This window comes from Anomaloglossus baeobatrachus, chromosome 4, assembly GCF_048569485.1.
Source record: "Anomaloglossus baeobatrachus isolate aAnoBae1 chromosome 4, aAnoBae1.hap1, whole genome shotgun sequence".
Lineage (NCBI taxonomy): Eukaryota > Metazoa > Chordata > Amphibia > Anura > Aromobatidae > Anomaloglossus > Anomaloglossus baeobatrachus.
This window is the reverse complement of record NC_134356.1, coordinates 693,229,188-693,245,987: the sequence shown is the minus strand read 5'-3', so window position 1 is coordinate 693,245,987 and position 16,800 is coordinate 693,229,188. Positions and strand designations below refer to the sequence as shown.

At 38.1% G+C, this 16,800-nt stretch overlaps 1 protein-coding gene across 1 annotated transcript; it reads left to right on the top strand.

The window, feature by feature from the left end:
* The first annotated feature begins 14,941 nt into the window (after nt 1-14,941).
* Nucleotides 14,942-15,871, top strand: LOC142302982 (olfactory receptor 11L1-like). The gene has a single exon (XM_075344083.1). It carries the CDS (start codon nt 14,942-14,944, stop codon nt 15,869-15,871), a length of 930 nt encoding a protein of 309 aa, XP_075200198.1.
* Nucleotides 15,872-16,800: the final 929 nt, after the last annotated feature.

The following is a 16,800-nucleotide window of genomic DNA, read 5'->3' as shown; positions in this document are numbered from 1 at the left end:
AATCGCGGGGGATTAGCTCATTTATACACCTGATGAACCCAATTCTAGGGAGAAATGCGTTGAGTGTTGGATAAGGTTCAGAGTGTCAGATAAGTATGAGTATAATTTCATACCATTTGATTGGAAGAAAAAAATGTTTAAAAGAACTGAGAGTTCTCAGTGGGTGATACCCTTTAATGGCTAACTGAAAAGATGGTAATATATAGCAAGCTTTCCAGACTACTCAGGTCTCTTCATCAGGCATGGTATAATATTAATAATAACAATATTTATAATAACATAATATAATAACACAAAATCTGAAGAGTCACATATTTATACACAACAGGACAAAATAGAGCAGCAAATAGACAAGTGATGTGAAGCAGAACTATCACTATGACAAGGGGACAATCAGTTGTGGCAGAAAATATTGAAGCAGGTCAAAGATAAGCAGTGTAAAAGTTTTATTATTCTCTGATTGAGGTCTGGTCCAGAGTTGTAATTCCCTTAAATGGTCTGAGGAGAACATTTCTTAATTGTTGTAAAAAGACATAAATCCATGTGACACATTTATTCCTGCTCTGAATATGTCAAAGGTCATTATAACTTTGTACTTTGACCCTTCTGGAATGAATGTATCACAAAGATTTACGGTTTTTTTACATCAATTAAGAAAGGTGCTACCCAGACCATTTGGGGCATCGCAACTCTGGACAAGACATCAATCAGAGGTCAATAAAACTTCCACATTCCTTATCTATGAACTGCTGCAATATTTACTGCCACAAATTTTTGTCCCCTTCCTATACTGATAGTTCTGCTTCACATAACTTCTCTTATTTTCTGCTCCATTCTATGTCCTGTTGTGTATAAATATGTGGCTCTACAGATTTTGTGTTATACTGAGCCTGAGGAAGAGACCTGCATAGTCTCCACAGCTGCTATTATTACCATCTTTAATGCTATAATGCTTTTCTAATACATGTAAAGATTTTGGATAGGATTTTGGTGCAGTATCTTGAATGGGGGAAGTGTTTAATGAGTGGAAGGGGTGGGTATTCGGGGGAAGCCAAACGCACGTGGCACCATTTTGTTTCTTAACTTTATTTGTGGATGTTCCTGCAGCCAATCACAGAGCAACAAACATTCACAAGGTTCAGAAACAAGGGCTTATCATTGGCGGAAAATGTAGCTAGTTCGAATAAAATATAACTTTTAATAATTAATTTTTTAAAGGAGCATAAACCAACAAAATATAAACAAACAATCAGTGCAACCACCACAATAAATAATATTACAAATACATAGCAACAACTGGTTTGATCTCACCAAGTTGATAGTTGAGATTCTCCAAGTGTGCGAAAAATACTATATTGCCTACTGGAGGTGGAAGCATACACATGCCAACATACATGTGTATGCTTCAACATCCATGCCAACCTATTATTTCCTGCCACTTCAGGAATAAAGAACTCATTTATTCTTTTAGGAACACATGTTATTGAGGATAAAACGCGTTAGATGGATATACATAATTTTGGGTATTTTTTTACCCACACTTCTGGACTGCCCTTTTCAGGGCAGGAGCTACACATGAGCACAACAGGGTGAAATGTTATATTTCTTGTTCTGCAGCTTCCATCTGGAGATCTCTAATGGAGGATCGCAACTATGAACTTGGTGAGATCAAACCAGTTGTTGCTATGTATTTGTAATATTATTTATTGTGGTGGTTGCACTGATTGTTTGTACCAATCAGCCTCATGTACAGTAATCCCGACTCTTTAGCTAGGCGCTCTCAGAATTAGTACAAAATCCCTATTTCTTCAGAGTTTTATTAGATTCAAAGGTATATTAAAAAACGTCCGTATGTACACATGAAAAACACAACGCGTTTCGGCTACAATATCAGACAAGTAGCCTTCCTCAGGTAACAGTATAAATATAACAAGGATATTTTTATAGACAGAGGATTAACCTATCAGGGTTTTCTTCTTAATTAATTAATCAAGGAGACCCGCCTGGAATTTAATTAGCATTCCACACTCAGAGGTGGAAATCTTATTTTTTTTTTCTGTCTCCCTCCCATTACCGTCTCCCTCCCATTTCCTGTGTTAGAGGATTGTCATTTTCTTGCTGTGTTATAAATTATTTAAAAGGTATTCTGAGCTTACAAATAAACTTCATCAAAAATATTAGTATGTTAGTTGTTAAAATACACATAAATACTTAAAATACAAATGTCATAAAAAGTAACATATACATATTATGTAATATCGATAAAAAATAAAACAATTAAAATTATAAGTAAATAACCTGAAGATGCGTTCATCTATCAACGTGTGGGATAGAACTTGTCCTCGTATTTGTCGCTACACATCTCCAGGAGCCACTCAAACGGCTGCGCCACTGGAGCCATCCCATTGTTGGACAGATAGATAGAGGGTAGTGAAGATTATTTCTAACATATATATGTGTATAAAGGGAATTCCAAAGGAATCCATGGCTGTGACAAAGAAAATTCCTCACAGCATGAATACTTCAGACATTTTCTAATTATTTGTCATTTAAGCCATCAGGGTATAAGCAACAAAGCTTATACATCCAATATACTTCTTTTTTATTAGGCAACTGTACCCTATTAGATACAGTGTTGCACCGGGGTCAGGCAGACATCAAATATTTTCCCATAACTGAAGAGAAGTTGGTGTGAAAGGCTATGTGTGAGTAGCCCATTCTTGCCATTATACCTATGTCAATTTAGTCATGTTCAGACCATTTGAGTGGTCCGTCCTACATATTGTAGCCCACAGTTACAGGTAATCACATAAATCACATGGTCTGTTGTATAAGTGAGATAATTATAATCAGAGATGGCAATTCATTCTCCTGTACTATTAGATTCTATAAAGTTTTGACCATGTGTTAGCATTTTACAACAATGATGCTTCCTTTGTTCACACTTATAGACCCCAGATTTAATGTTTGCTGTCTTCATGTATTCATTATGAACAGGGGGAAATCTCCGGAGGCGACTTGGTGCAACTAAATTCCAGATCGTTTTCCCTCATCTAAATGTGATTTTAGGTATTTTAGGTATTATGCCTCTAAGTACAGGGTCTTGTTGTAAAATATACCAATATTTATTTAATATTTTTTTGATTCTTATATTGCTATCATTGTATGTGGTAATACAATTATAACGCCATTTATTGTTTGTATCTTTTTGGACTATTTCAGAATCATTTTCCTTTGGAGAGATTTTTATATTTCTTTTGCATTTTTTCTAGACATTCATCCTGAGTTTTTTTCAGGTTCATTTGACATGGTTCCTTAACCAATTTTTTGGGATATATTTTAGCTTGAAACCTTTGTAATAATATTTTTGATTGCGTTCTATAGTCAGCTTGTTTAGTGTTATTATTTCTAATGCGTAATAACAGGCTATATGGTATGTTCTTCTTCCATTTATGGTAATGAGCACTACGGAAATCCAAATATCCATTTACATCTACTGGTTTGAAATTAGTTTTAGTTTTTATCCTATTATCTTTATGACATCTTAAGTCAAGAAATACAATCCTGTCACGGTTAATATTCGAAGTGAAACTGATCCCCCATCATTGGTGCTCAATTCTTCTACCAGGGACTCGGCCTCACTTACTTCCGCTTTCCATATAAGATCATCGATTTGTTGACATAAAACATACCATAAAGCCAGTTTCTACGCATTAGAAAAATAACACTGAACAGGCGGACTATAGAACCCAATCAAAAATATTATTACAAAGGTTTGAAGCTAAAAAAAATTGATTAAGGAAGCATATCAAATGAACCTGAAAAAAACTCAGGATGAATGTCTAAAAAAAATGCAGCATCCGCATAAAGAGTTTATTGTAAAGCTAAACTTTATTCCAAATACATAAAAAAGAAAATCATAAAAACAGCCATGTATACAGAGGATTACGTGTTTCGAGCGGAAAATTGCTCTTATTCCTGACATATCACTACATGTTAGAAATCTTTAAATAGTAGATATTTAATTAAATAAATATACAAAAGATGAGACAACTCTTACAACCAACATTAATCATGATATCGCCAGGGAACATAGGTGACATGAACAAACAGTAGTTGTATTCATTGCATAATGGAAACAAAAATAAAAACATATATTTGCATATAAAACAAAACCTATTTCCAAAAAAGTATATGTAGACATAAATGCATTTATCTGTGTATGTGCACAACATATGTCCACATTATATATCAATAACAATAATAAACACACCGAAAAATACAGAAAAATATAAATGCAGTACAAATGTGCAAATATAAAAAGTGCATTAAATGCAAAAAATACAAAAATCCACAAAGCTCAAATAAATAAAAGTCAAAAAGTACATGAAAGCTTTATAATAGTGGATAAAATCACCCGTTATACATCTGAAGCCATGCACAAAACATTGAGCAACAATCTTCAATAACATCACATAAATCAGTGGCCAAATTTAAGCCAGTAAAGCTCATTGGCACTCAAACAAATTGTCTTCAGTATCATATATAGGTAAGTCATCAGGTAAAATTTGTGCAGGAAAACTCATTCAAGATATGATATCTTCAAATTTAAAAGTAAAAGTATCAGCAGGCAGAGTAAAGGGGGCTTTACACGCTACGACATCGCTAATGCGAACTCGTTGGGGTCACGGAATTGGTGATGCACATCCGGCCGCATTAGCGATGCCGTTGCGTGTAACACCTATGAGCGATTTTGCATCGTTGCAAAAACGTGCAAAATCGCTCATCGGTGACATGGGGGTCCATTCTCAAAAAACATTACTGCAGCAGTAACGAGGTTGTTCCTCGTTCCTACAGCAGCACACATCGCTCCGTGTCACACCGCAGGAACGAGGAACCTCTCCTTACCTGCGTCCCGGCCACTATGCGGAAGGAAGGAGGTGGGCGGGATGTTACGTCCCGCTCATCATCGGCCCTCTGCTTCTATTGGGCGGTGGTTCAGTGACGCAGCTGGGACGTCGCTGTTACACTGAATGAACCGCCCCCTTAGAAAGGAGGCGGTTCGCCGGTCACAGCGACATCGCCAGACAGGTAAGTAGTGTGACGGGTCTTTGCGATGTTGTGCGGCACGGGCAGCGATTTGCCCGTGTCGCACCACAGATGGGGGTGGTTCCCACGCTAGCAATATCGGTACCGATATCGCAGCGTATAAAGCGGCCTTTAGTCAAGATAACCAGATGTGCATTCAAACAAGGTGTATACAACACCATCACATAGGATGGATCAGCAGGCAAAGTTTGTCCAGGTGTGGCAAATGTTGTGAATGTCATCTGAGTGGGTGCTGGTGTGGAGCTCCCTCTGGTGGCCAGGAATGGTAATAAAGCTGAGTTTGAATCTGTGATTCAGACCGGTGATGGAATTAATTCAGAATCCAGGAAATCCTATTGCAGATTAGCCTAGTTTATTTGGGAGAGGTTTTTGTGCCTGGCGGTCGCCAATGATAAATGTTCCTGCATGCTTCTGAAGATGGTTGGGAGTTTTAAATTCTATTTTTCCCATTTATTTGGTTCCAGAATCTACTCCAGATAAGTTTACTGTTTTTGTGCTTAATTGCTGGATTTGCACTTAAGAGTGATTCTGCACATTCCATTTGGTTCTGTATTTGGTTTCTTGTATGTGAGGATCTGTCTTTCTGCTTTTGTGAGCGGGGCAGTTCCTCCAGCAAGAAAGGGAGCTTGCTTCCTGTTCATGTTTGGATTAGTTGCACTTTAGAAAATGTTTTTGTCCTGTGATTTTGTTTCTTCCCATTATATCTGCAGTTCTGTGTAACGTGTCTAGCACAAGGTTACCTGATATAGTGGGGGAGAGTCCATGCGGTCTCAGTATTTTTTATTATCAGGAGATTGGTATTGTTTGCAAGTTTTTTTGCTGGCCATAATCAGTTATCTATCCTGTCCTGTTCTATCTAGTAAGTCGGACCTCTCCTTTGCTAATCTATAATTTCTATCTGTGTATTGTGTTTTCTTACATCACTGTTGTTGCATGTTGGCGGCTTGCTATTTCTTTGGGGACTGCTCCAAGGCAAATTAGGATTCCTCATTTCTATCTTTGAGGTGTAGCAAGTTTCTCAGGCAGTGACGAGGTGTCTAGGTGTGTTAGGAACATCCCACTGCTACTTCTAGTGCTGTCTGATAGATAAGGGATTGCGGTTAGCTCAGTTTCCTACTACTCTTGTGGTTTTGCTTTTTCTTTATTAATGGGATTTTTTGTGATCATCCACGGTTACCAGATCATAACAGTCAAAGCTCATAAACCATCAAACAAGGTAAATAAATACAAAAAAAAATCATCAAACATAAGCCCAAGGGTTATTATAAATACTCCACTGGATACGTAGTCTACATTATTGCAATAAATAAACAACATGAAACAAACATATAAACCATTCAAAAAATGAATGGAAATAGGGATTAAATATTGCATTGTAAATTGAAGCATCTGATACTGAGTGTTCAGCAGAATCTAAACTACATAACAACAGACAAACATTGCTTGATTGATGGAAACCATTATAATATAGAATAAACAGATGAAGGAAACTTGACAGACTTACAGATTGTGGATCAAAAAACATAAATGATCACTGTTATGGAGTATCTACATGGGTTTATGAGGGATCGATCCTGTCAAACTAATTTGATCAGCTTCTATGAAGAGGTAAGTTCAAGCCTGGACCAGGGAAATGCAGTGGATGTTGTGTATATGGACTTTTCAAAAGCTTTTGATACGGTGCCACACAAAAGGTTGGTACATAAAATGAGAATAATGGGGATAGGGGAAAATATGTGTAACTGGGTTAAAAACTGGCTCAGTGATAGGAAACAAAGGGTGGTTATTAATGGTACGTACTCGGACTGGGTCTCAGTTCATAGGGGGGTACCACAGGGGTCAGTATTGGGCCCGCTTCTTTTCAACATATTTATAAATGACCTTGTTGGGGGCATGCGGAGTAGAATTTCAATATTTGCAGATGATACTAAACTCTGCAGGGTAATCAATACAGAGGAGGATAATTTTATATTACAGGGAGATTTATGTAAATTGGAGGATTGGGCTGAGAAGTGGCAATTGAAGTTTAATGTAGATAAATGTAAGGTCATGCACTTGGGTAGAGGAAATAACATTTATGATTATGTACTTAATTGTAGAACACTGGGTAAAACAGACACAGAAAAAGACTTGGGTGTATGGGTGGATGGTAAACTTCACTTTAATGGACAGTGTCAGGCAGCTGCTGCCAGGGCTAATAAAATAATGGGATGTATTAAAAGAGGTATAAGTGTTCATGAAAAAAATATAGTTCTACCTCTGTACAAGTCACTAGTGCGACCGCACTTAGAATACTGTGTACAATTCTGGTCACCGATATATAAGAAGGACATAGCTGAACTGGAGAGGGTGCAAAGAAGAGCGACCAAGATTATTAGAGGAATGGGGGGGCTGCAATACGAAGACAGGTTATTAAACTTGGGGTTATTTAGTCTGGAAAAACGAAGGCTTAGGGGAGATCTAATCACAATGTATAAATATATGAGGGGACAGTACAGAGACCTTTCCAAAGATCTATTTACACCTAGGCCTGCGACTGGAACACGGGGGCATCCGCTACGTCTTGAGGAAAGAAGGTTTAATCATAATCACAGACGAGGATTCTTTACTGTACGAGCAGTGAGACTATGGAACTCTCTGCCACATGATGTTGTAATGAGTGATTCACTACTAACATTTAAGCAGAGCCTGGATGCCTTTCTTGAAAAATGTAATATTACCAGTTATGTATATTAGATTTTATGACAGGGTATTGATCCAGGGAACTAGTCTGATTGCCGGATGTGGAGTCAGGAAGGAAATTTTTTCCCCATTGGAACTTGTTTGCCACATTGGGGTTTTTTGCCTTCCTCTGGATCAACATGTTAGGCTACGGGTTGAACTAGATGGACTTAGAGTCTCCCTTCAATCTTAAAAACTATGACTATGATACTATGATACTATGATATAGTAAATACTTTCATCCTGTAATTTATTAAATATTGACGCAGACAATAAAATAAAATGCAACCCCCCAAAAAATCCCTTCAAAGCAAGAAGCTAAAATTAGGTAGACATAGAAAATCTTAATAGAAAAATAACAAATGTGTTTTCAAATGTAAACCATGTGGATGCCTATTATCCAACTTCCTCTTAAGTAAAACACGTTCTAGGTATTGTTATTTAGTAGTGCCTGCTTGTCATGATTTACCACTCATGGTTGTTGTACCCTTCCTCTTTCAAACAGATGTTTTGCACCCCTACGACCCCACGTATCAGACAACTGACACAAAAGATAAGTTATTTTTTCCTGCCTGAGTTGGAAATATTGTGAAGGCACTAAAGCTAACAATACCTAGAAATATGCTTCACTGCGTAATTTGCAGCAGACACTGAAAAGTGCCAAGACCTTTTTAGCTAGTTCACTAGCAAATTTATAGCAGTCAGTACTATCTAACAATACCTAGAAATGTGATTGCATAATTTTGAGCAGGCAACAAAGTGTCAAGCTCTTTTTATTGAGTTTACTAGTTAATTTACAGCAGGCAGTATTAACTAACAATGCTACAAATGTAGTGACTGCATAATTTTGAGCAGGCAATTAAAACAGCCAAGACCTTTTTAGCTACTTCACTAGCAAAATTACAGCAGGCAGTACTAGCTAACATTACCTAGCAATTTGTGTCACTGCCTAATTTGGAGCAGCCTGTTATACATAAATATGTGGCAATAGCTACAAATTTGTTTCATTGGTTAATTTGGGGCAGGCAGTAATAAGTAGCAATATATATTTAAATTATTCACTGGCAACTCTTTAGCAGGCACTGACAAGCAATCCCTATTTTTATCAAGAAATTTCAATTTGTGGCACACAGCTTTCCCTACCTTGCACGTCCCTATTCTACACTCTTGCTCTCCTATCTATCTGAACTACCTATACTGGAGATCAAAATAAGAGAACAACACAGAATTTCCTAAATGTAGCAGTCTTTGTGTCATCCTATGTGATTATACAGTATCTTAACATGAGTAAACTATCCATATTTTAAGCGTATTTCATAAATTTAATTTATTCCAATGCACATAAAAATGTAAATGAGGTAAATGAAAAAGAACACGGATCAAAATTACAGTACACTTTTCAGATACCTGCACGTTGTTGATGTTAATCTGGCACCTGGTGCTAATTTCCTTAATTATCTGCAAAACCCTATGTAACAGGCGCCTAACTTTGCAGTTTGCACTATGCAAAAATGGTGTGCCATTACAAAATGACTGAAACCCTTTGGGAGCAGGTTGTCCAGATGAAGGCCAAGGGGGTGACCCTATCAGCCATACCATAAGAATTGATAGTTCCAAGCCTGTGATTTAAATAATATATTGCATCTTTACAACATTACAAACCCGTTTAAGCCCCCCAACAAGGCTGGTCGCCCACAAACGCCAAATGCAAGAAAAGACAGGATATCTCCATGATTAATCGTTTCAACACTGCGGCTTATTTTTGGAAATATGGAGACTCTAAGTAGGGCCTCCAAGTTTGCTTTGGTCTGTAGTGCCAAGGGTATGGGAGCACCAGCCCTATGCCTGACACTCATGCATCTATTTATTTTTAAAATGAAAATGCCAGTCTTCATCCTGTGTGTATGTCAACGCTATAAGACAATTCTTAGATTGTAATGTATTGGAGAATGCAGTCACACAGTGGCAAAGTTGTGGACCACTATCAAGGCCCAGTTTGATCAATGGCTGTCAGTGAGACTGGAGCCAGGAAAGGCCGTGTTCGATAATGGTGCAAACATGATGGCAACACTATGCTTGGGCGTCATCACATGTGCATTGCATAGCTCACATGCTCAACCTGGTTGTACAGAAATTTCTAGAACACTTCCTTCCTAGATGTGCTGATGCAGAAGACACAATCGCTGTGTGCTTACTTTTAAAAAAAAAAAAATGCCAGGCCAAATCCCCTGTGGTGCATGAACCATACCTTCCTGCTATGCAAACACTATGGGGAAATGGGGGAGCATTTGATGCCACTGTTCTGCTATCTGGCTGAAATGTTTTTTGGGTCTCTTAGTTGTGACTTGTGTACATAGGCTGGGGTATGGGAGCATGAGCTCTACACCTGTCTCTATATTTCTTCTGTCAATACCCTAGGAAGCAAATGGTTGTGCCAAAACAACGGTGCTGCCTTTTTTGGAATCTTTTCGACCCCCTAAAGGTGTTTTATGTTTGGCCTTTCATTAAAATCAATGAGGTTCAAAAAGGTCCAAAACTTGGTTTGATAAAGGCTAAGCAAACATTTCCCTTATTCAATTGGGCGAAATTGGCAAATCGAACCTCCAGAGGTTCGCTCATCTCTGTTAGTGACATTACCCCTCCACATCTTTTCATCACCAGGGGAGTTTTAATAATAACATTGTTATTCCTATTTTCTGTTGTCCATAAATAAAAATTATTATTATAATTATTATTATTATTATTAGTCAGAAAGATTCAGTATTTTAATTTCTTTTTTACTTTCTGAGAAATCCTTTGTTTTAGAGACGTAATGGAGCTGCTCATGACTTTCATTAAAGACAATTTTTTTTATCTATTTTGAGATGACCAGAAATAATTGAGACACAAGAGAAAATTGATAACAATCTCCATGGAATCACTTTACACAATTTCCCAGCTTCAAATTGCATATATATATATATATACTGTGTACTCTTCATATGCTGTATCCATTACATTGTGTGTAATGGTGGTGTCCGTGTTTTCCGCACCTCATAATTAATCACACTGGTGAATTTCCACCGGTCTAGGTGGACAGAAAAAATATTTCAAAAATGTATTTCCAAAACATGAATGCATCTAATGTAAGTAATGTGGCCGGAAATGTATCTAAACATTCTGACATGACCCGACTGTTTGAGGTTTTATGTCCAAAGCTAAATTTTACAATTTAGACTGTTATCCTAAAAAAAATATTTGTTTGATTGTTGACCCTTTCCTTTCCCTTTCGGTTTTGCAGGACACATGAGACATTTTATTGTGCTAATAATGTCATTGATAAAACAAATATAATGTTAAAATTGTGAATTATGCACGATATTTTGTTCAATTAATACTAACCCAGAAAGGAGTCATGTAACTTCTCCATGCCCAGTGATGCCTAATATGTGTGTGAGATCTAACGTAGAGGTCAACAATATCATAAAGAACAAATAATAATACATTTGATCATTTTATTTCTATAGCCCCAACATTTTATAATTTAACAACATTTTATAGCCTCAGCATTTTACAATTAAATGGGAACAAGTAAAGACCATGTAAAGTTACACATGGTTGAACAGCTAAAGGTGGGGCGAGTGGCATGTATGAAACTGGAATCTATCAGGAAATGCATCAGGGAGACATAATAGGTAACAAAGGCTTGTCATGCATGGTCCTACCATCATTATAATAAATGGTGGTTTACATATACAGTCATGACCAAAAATATTAGCACCCTTGAAATTATTCTAGAAAATGAAGTACTTATCCCCCAAAATATTGGAATTACACTTGTTTTGTTAGCCGCATGTTTATTTTCTTTGTGTGTATTGAAATAACAAACAAAAAAAACAAAAAACAAAACAGAAATTAAAGCAAATTGGGCATAATTGTACTCAAAACTCAAAACTCCAAAAATGGGTCTAAGAAAACTGTTGACACCCTCAACTTAATATTTGTTTGCACACCCTTTGGAATAAATAACTGCAATCAATTGCTTCCTATACCCATCCACAAACTTATTACTCTGCTCTCACCTGGAATCTCGGGCTCTTCTTTATAAACTGCTCTAGGTCTCTCATATTTCTAGCTGTCTTCTCCAAACAGCAATTTTGAGATGTTGCCCCGAGGCGTACAGAAGATGGGGGTAGTAGTGAGGTGTTTGTCACGATGCAGATCTATCCAGAGGTGCTGAAAGGAATTTAGATCTGGATTCATTGCTTCCACTTCATAACTCTCCAGTGCATTATTTTCATCCATTTCTGGGGTTCCTGAAGTATGTTTGAGGTCATTGTCCTGCTTGAATACCCATGAGCTAAGACACAAACCCAGATTTCTGACATTTTGCACTACATGGCCCCCCAAATCCTTTGGTAATCTTCAGACTTCATGATGTCTTGTACACAGTCATGACACCCAGTGCCAGAGGCAGTAAAACAACCCCAAAGCATCTTTGAACCTCCACCATATTTGACTATAGGGGCTGTGTTCTTTTCTTTGTAGGCCTTCTTTTCTTTTTGGTAATCAGCAGAATTATGTGATTTAACAAAAAGCTTTAACTTGGTCTTATTTGGTGTGGATGGATAGTTGGTGTTGACACTGATGCACCCTGAGCCTGCAAGACACCTTGAATTTCTTTGCAACTTGATTGAGGTTAATCCACATTTCGGATCATCCAACCATTCATCTATTTTTCTCTGCTGTCTACATCCAGTGAGATTAGCTTCAGTGCTGTGAGTTGCAAATTTCTTTATTATGTGGAGAACCGTGAATAAAGGATAATCAATTATGAGATGGATTTGTAACCTTGATATTGTTGATATTTCTGAACAATTTTTCTTCCAAAGTCCTTGGACAGCTCTTTTCTCCTCCTTCTATTCTCCATGCTTCACTATACAAAGATTGACTCACCTTCTCCCTTTTTACTTGGTTTCAGGTGTTATTTTCATATTGCCCACAACTGTTACTTGCCAAAGGTGAGTTTAAACAAACATTACATGCTTAAAACAAAGTTGTTTACAAATGATTTTTGAAAGATACCAATAATTTTGTCCTGCCCAATTTTTGGGGGGTGAAATTAATGTCCAATTTGCCTTTTCGTTCATTTTTTTGGGTATTATTCAAATAAACACAAAGGAAATAAATAGGTGTATAATTAAACATATAAGTGTAATATCTTTTTGGGAGAAAAACTTCCTTTATCGAAAGAATTTCAAGGGTGCCAACACTTTCAGTCATGGCTTTAAAACTGCATGAGCTACTAAGTGCTAATGGGTGCATAGAGGATGTGGAGACAAATGAATAGGAGGGGGCGCATGCTTATTAATATTTATAAAGAGTTAAAAGGGAAGATTAGTGACCTGAGGTAATAGGCTCCTCTAAATAGATTTGATTTTTAAACACACTTAAAAACATGGGGGCTTGGTATTATTCGGATTTTCCGGGAAAGTGCTTTCCATAAACTTGCACAGCAGGAAAGATGTCTTGGAGACACAAGTGGGAGGAATGGAATGTGGAGGATGTTAGTCTTGATCAGTTGCAGAACGTAGAGCCCGAGTGCGTGATGGACCAAGATGGGGAGGAGATGTAGGGTGGTGTAGACCTGTGGAGAGCCTTGTGGGTCTGAGAGATACATTTGTAGTGTATTCTGTGGTGGATTGGCAACCAGTACAATGACTGGGACTGGGTGGCGGCATCAGTGTAGCAGCTGGACAGAAATACGTCTCTGGTTGATGCATTTAGTATTGATTGGAGAGGAAAAGTTTGGTAAGAGGGAGACCATTCACTAGAAAGTTGTAGTATTCCAAAAGATAATAAATAAGAGTTTCTGCAGTTTCAAAGTGAGAAAAGTTCAGATTTCTGGACATGTGTAGATGTCGGGGATATGAGAGTGAGAATAATTGGATTTCAGGGAAAAAAAAATCTTGTGTCAAAAATGACCCCAAGACAAGAGCGCACGGTGCTTTAAGGCCAGGTCTCACTAAGCAACATCGCTAGCAACATCGCTGCTGAGGCACGACTATTGTGACGTAGCAGCGATGTTGCTAGCGATGTTGCTGTGTGTGACATCCAGCAACAACCTGGCCCCTGCTGTGAGGTCGTCGTTTGTTGCAGAATGTCCTGGACCATATTTTATTGTTGCTCTCCCGCTGTGAAGCACACATCGCTGTGTGTGACAGCGAGAGAGCAACAACTGAATGTGCAGGGAGCAGGAGCCGGCTTCTGTGGACGCTGGTAACCAGAGTAAACATCGGGTAACTCAAAAGCCCTTTCGTTGGTTACCCGATATTTACCTTAGTTACCAGTGTCCACCGCTCTCACGCTGTCAGTGCCGGCTCACTGCACACATAGCCAGACTACACATCGGGTAATTAACCCGATGTGTACTCTGGCTAGGAGTGCAAGCAGCCAGCGCTAAGCGGTGTGCGCTGGTAACCAAGGTAATTATTGGGTTGGTTACCCGATATTTACCTTAGTTACCAAGCGCAGCATTGCTTCCATGTGTCGCTGCTGGCTGGGGACTGGTCACTGGTTGCTGGTGAGATCTGCCTGTTTGACAGCTCACCAGCAACCCGTGTAGCGACGCTCCAGTGATCCCTGCCAGGTCAGGTTGCTGGTGGGATCGCTGGAGGGTCGCTTAGTGTGACGGCACCTTTAGAGTTACAGTTGAATCACAGAAAGAAATTGTTTTGTCAGGTATAGGTAAGTTACCAGTGGGAGGAAACACGATAAGTTCAGTTTTACATAGACAGGAGGAGGACACGATGTTAGAGGCAGTGGACAAACAATCACTGCTATTTTGTAATAAGGTGGGGGTAATTGGAAGATCATGAAAACCTATAAACTAAGTTTCTTCAGGTTAGTATGATCCTTTCTTTCCCTTCTGCTTTACAGACAATATATTCTTAGTAAACATATTTTTTTGTTCACATGCAGTGCTCTTGCAGCATTTTTTTGCTATTTTTTTTTTTAATAAAATTAAAAGCTGATTTTTACAAAACCAGGCTAACTTGTGAGACGTATTAAATCTCATGCTTATTTTTGAATTTATTTTCCTGACTGAGTTAAAAACTCTGATTTTCTCTAGATGCCGGAGAACAATCTCACAGGGGTCGAGGATTTTTTTCTCTTAGGCTTTCAAGGCAGTGAAAATTTGAGAATGCTTTTGTTCTTTTTGCTCCTTGTGGTTTACAGTGTGACAATCTGTGGAAATCTACTAATCATCACCTTGGTGTCCACCAGCAAGAACCTCCACACTCCGATGTACTTCTTCATCTCACAACTGTCCATCAATGACATCTTGCTTCCCACAGATATTGTACCCAACTTGCTTCATGTCCTACTAAATAATGGGGCAACCATAACATTTATCAGCTGTATGGCCCAGTTGTATTTCTTCTGTATTGCTGAAGCTTCTGAATGTCTTCTCCTCACAGTGATGTCCTATGACCGATATATGGCCATCTGTAATCCCCTCCGTTATGTCTCCATCATGACAGGCACAATGTGTGTGAAGTTTGTCTTCACTGTCTGGTTACTTAGTTTTTTTGCTTCATTCATGAACACTATAATAATATCAGGGCTAAAGTTCTGTGGTCCAAACATCATTGACCATCTGTTCTGTGATCTTGTTCCTTTAGAGGACATTGCCTGTTCTGATTCATTTCCTATAAAACTACAAATATATTTATTAAGCATACCATTTGTGGGTATTCCCAGCCTAATAATTATTATTTCCTATATAAACATTGTACGTGCCGTCTTACAGATGCAATCCAATATCAGTAGACAGAAAGCCTTCTCCACCTGCAGCTCCCACCTCACTGTGGTCTCTATATTTTATATGAGTCTTTCCAGTGTGTATACTCTTCCAAAAAGTAGACAAACTTCCAACGGTAATAAATTCCTATCACTATTATATACTGTATTTACTCCGTTGATAAATCCCATAATATACAGCTTTAGAAACAGAGATATTAAGAAAGCCATGCAAGAAATCATTCCGAAATCTCTGTAAGCCATTTACTTGTCCATAAAATAAGATGAAAATAGAATGAGAATAATATTTTAGCCAAAGTCTGATTATGTGTAAAATCCAGCTATCTAGACACAAAGATTTCTCGGAGATTAGTGATGAGTGAGCACTACCATGCGCGAGTGCTCGTTGCTCAAAATTAACAGGTCAGATGCTCAGACGAGTATAATAAACGTTAATGAGAATCTCAAGCATTTTGAGTTGCACCTGTCTGAATGGATGACCTGCTCATTTCGAGTACCCAACATCTGAACATGGACACCAGCGATGAGAACATTTGTTTGGGGTGATTTCAATTTTCCTTGAATCGTTCTACGGAATTACATTTTTTGTATTGCGTGCAAGGTGCTGCAGAAAAGTACGGGGATTGCAGATAAGTGCGGCATAGTTTAAACACAATCTCATAGTGCTGATAACTGTAATTGTTGAATTTAATTAGGGAATTGTGTATCAGTTTGTCTGTGATACTGTGAAAAAGCAAAAAAAAAAAAAGTTTGTCTTGTGATTTAATTAGTGGTATTAGCCACACCTGTTTCTAGAAGCTTCTGGCAGCTTCTGGTAGTCCTTGTGGAACTATATAAACTAGCCAGAACAAGCGAGGTTCTGAGCATGCGAGGTACTGAAGCAAAGTGTGCTGGGATTGAAGATAAGTGTGGCATAGTTTAAACACAATCTCATAGTTTGACACAAGAACATAGTTTGAATTTATCCTGATACGTTTCCCATTGTTTTTTTTTTCTCTTTGTTTTTCTACTTTACTGTTTATCCCCATTTAATAGCGGCTCCATGGACAATGCTACCAGGTGTGCATCTTGTCAGATACATGCAAGCCTTGAGCAGACGTTCGAGGGTGAATATGTCTGCACTCGATGCAAGCATGTTGCATATTTTAAAGCCAAGGTAACTGATCT

Coding starts and splice junctions, on each gene's coding strand:
- LOC142302982 (XM_075344083.1), top strand. CDS start 14,942: ATGCCGGAGAACAATCTCACAGGGGTCGAGGATTTTTTTCTCTTAGGC.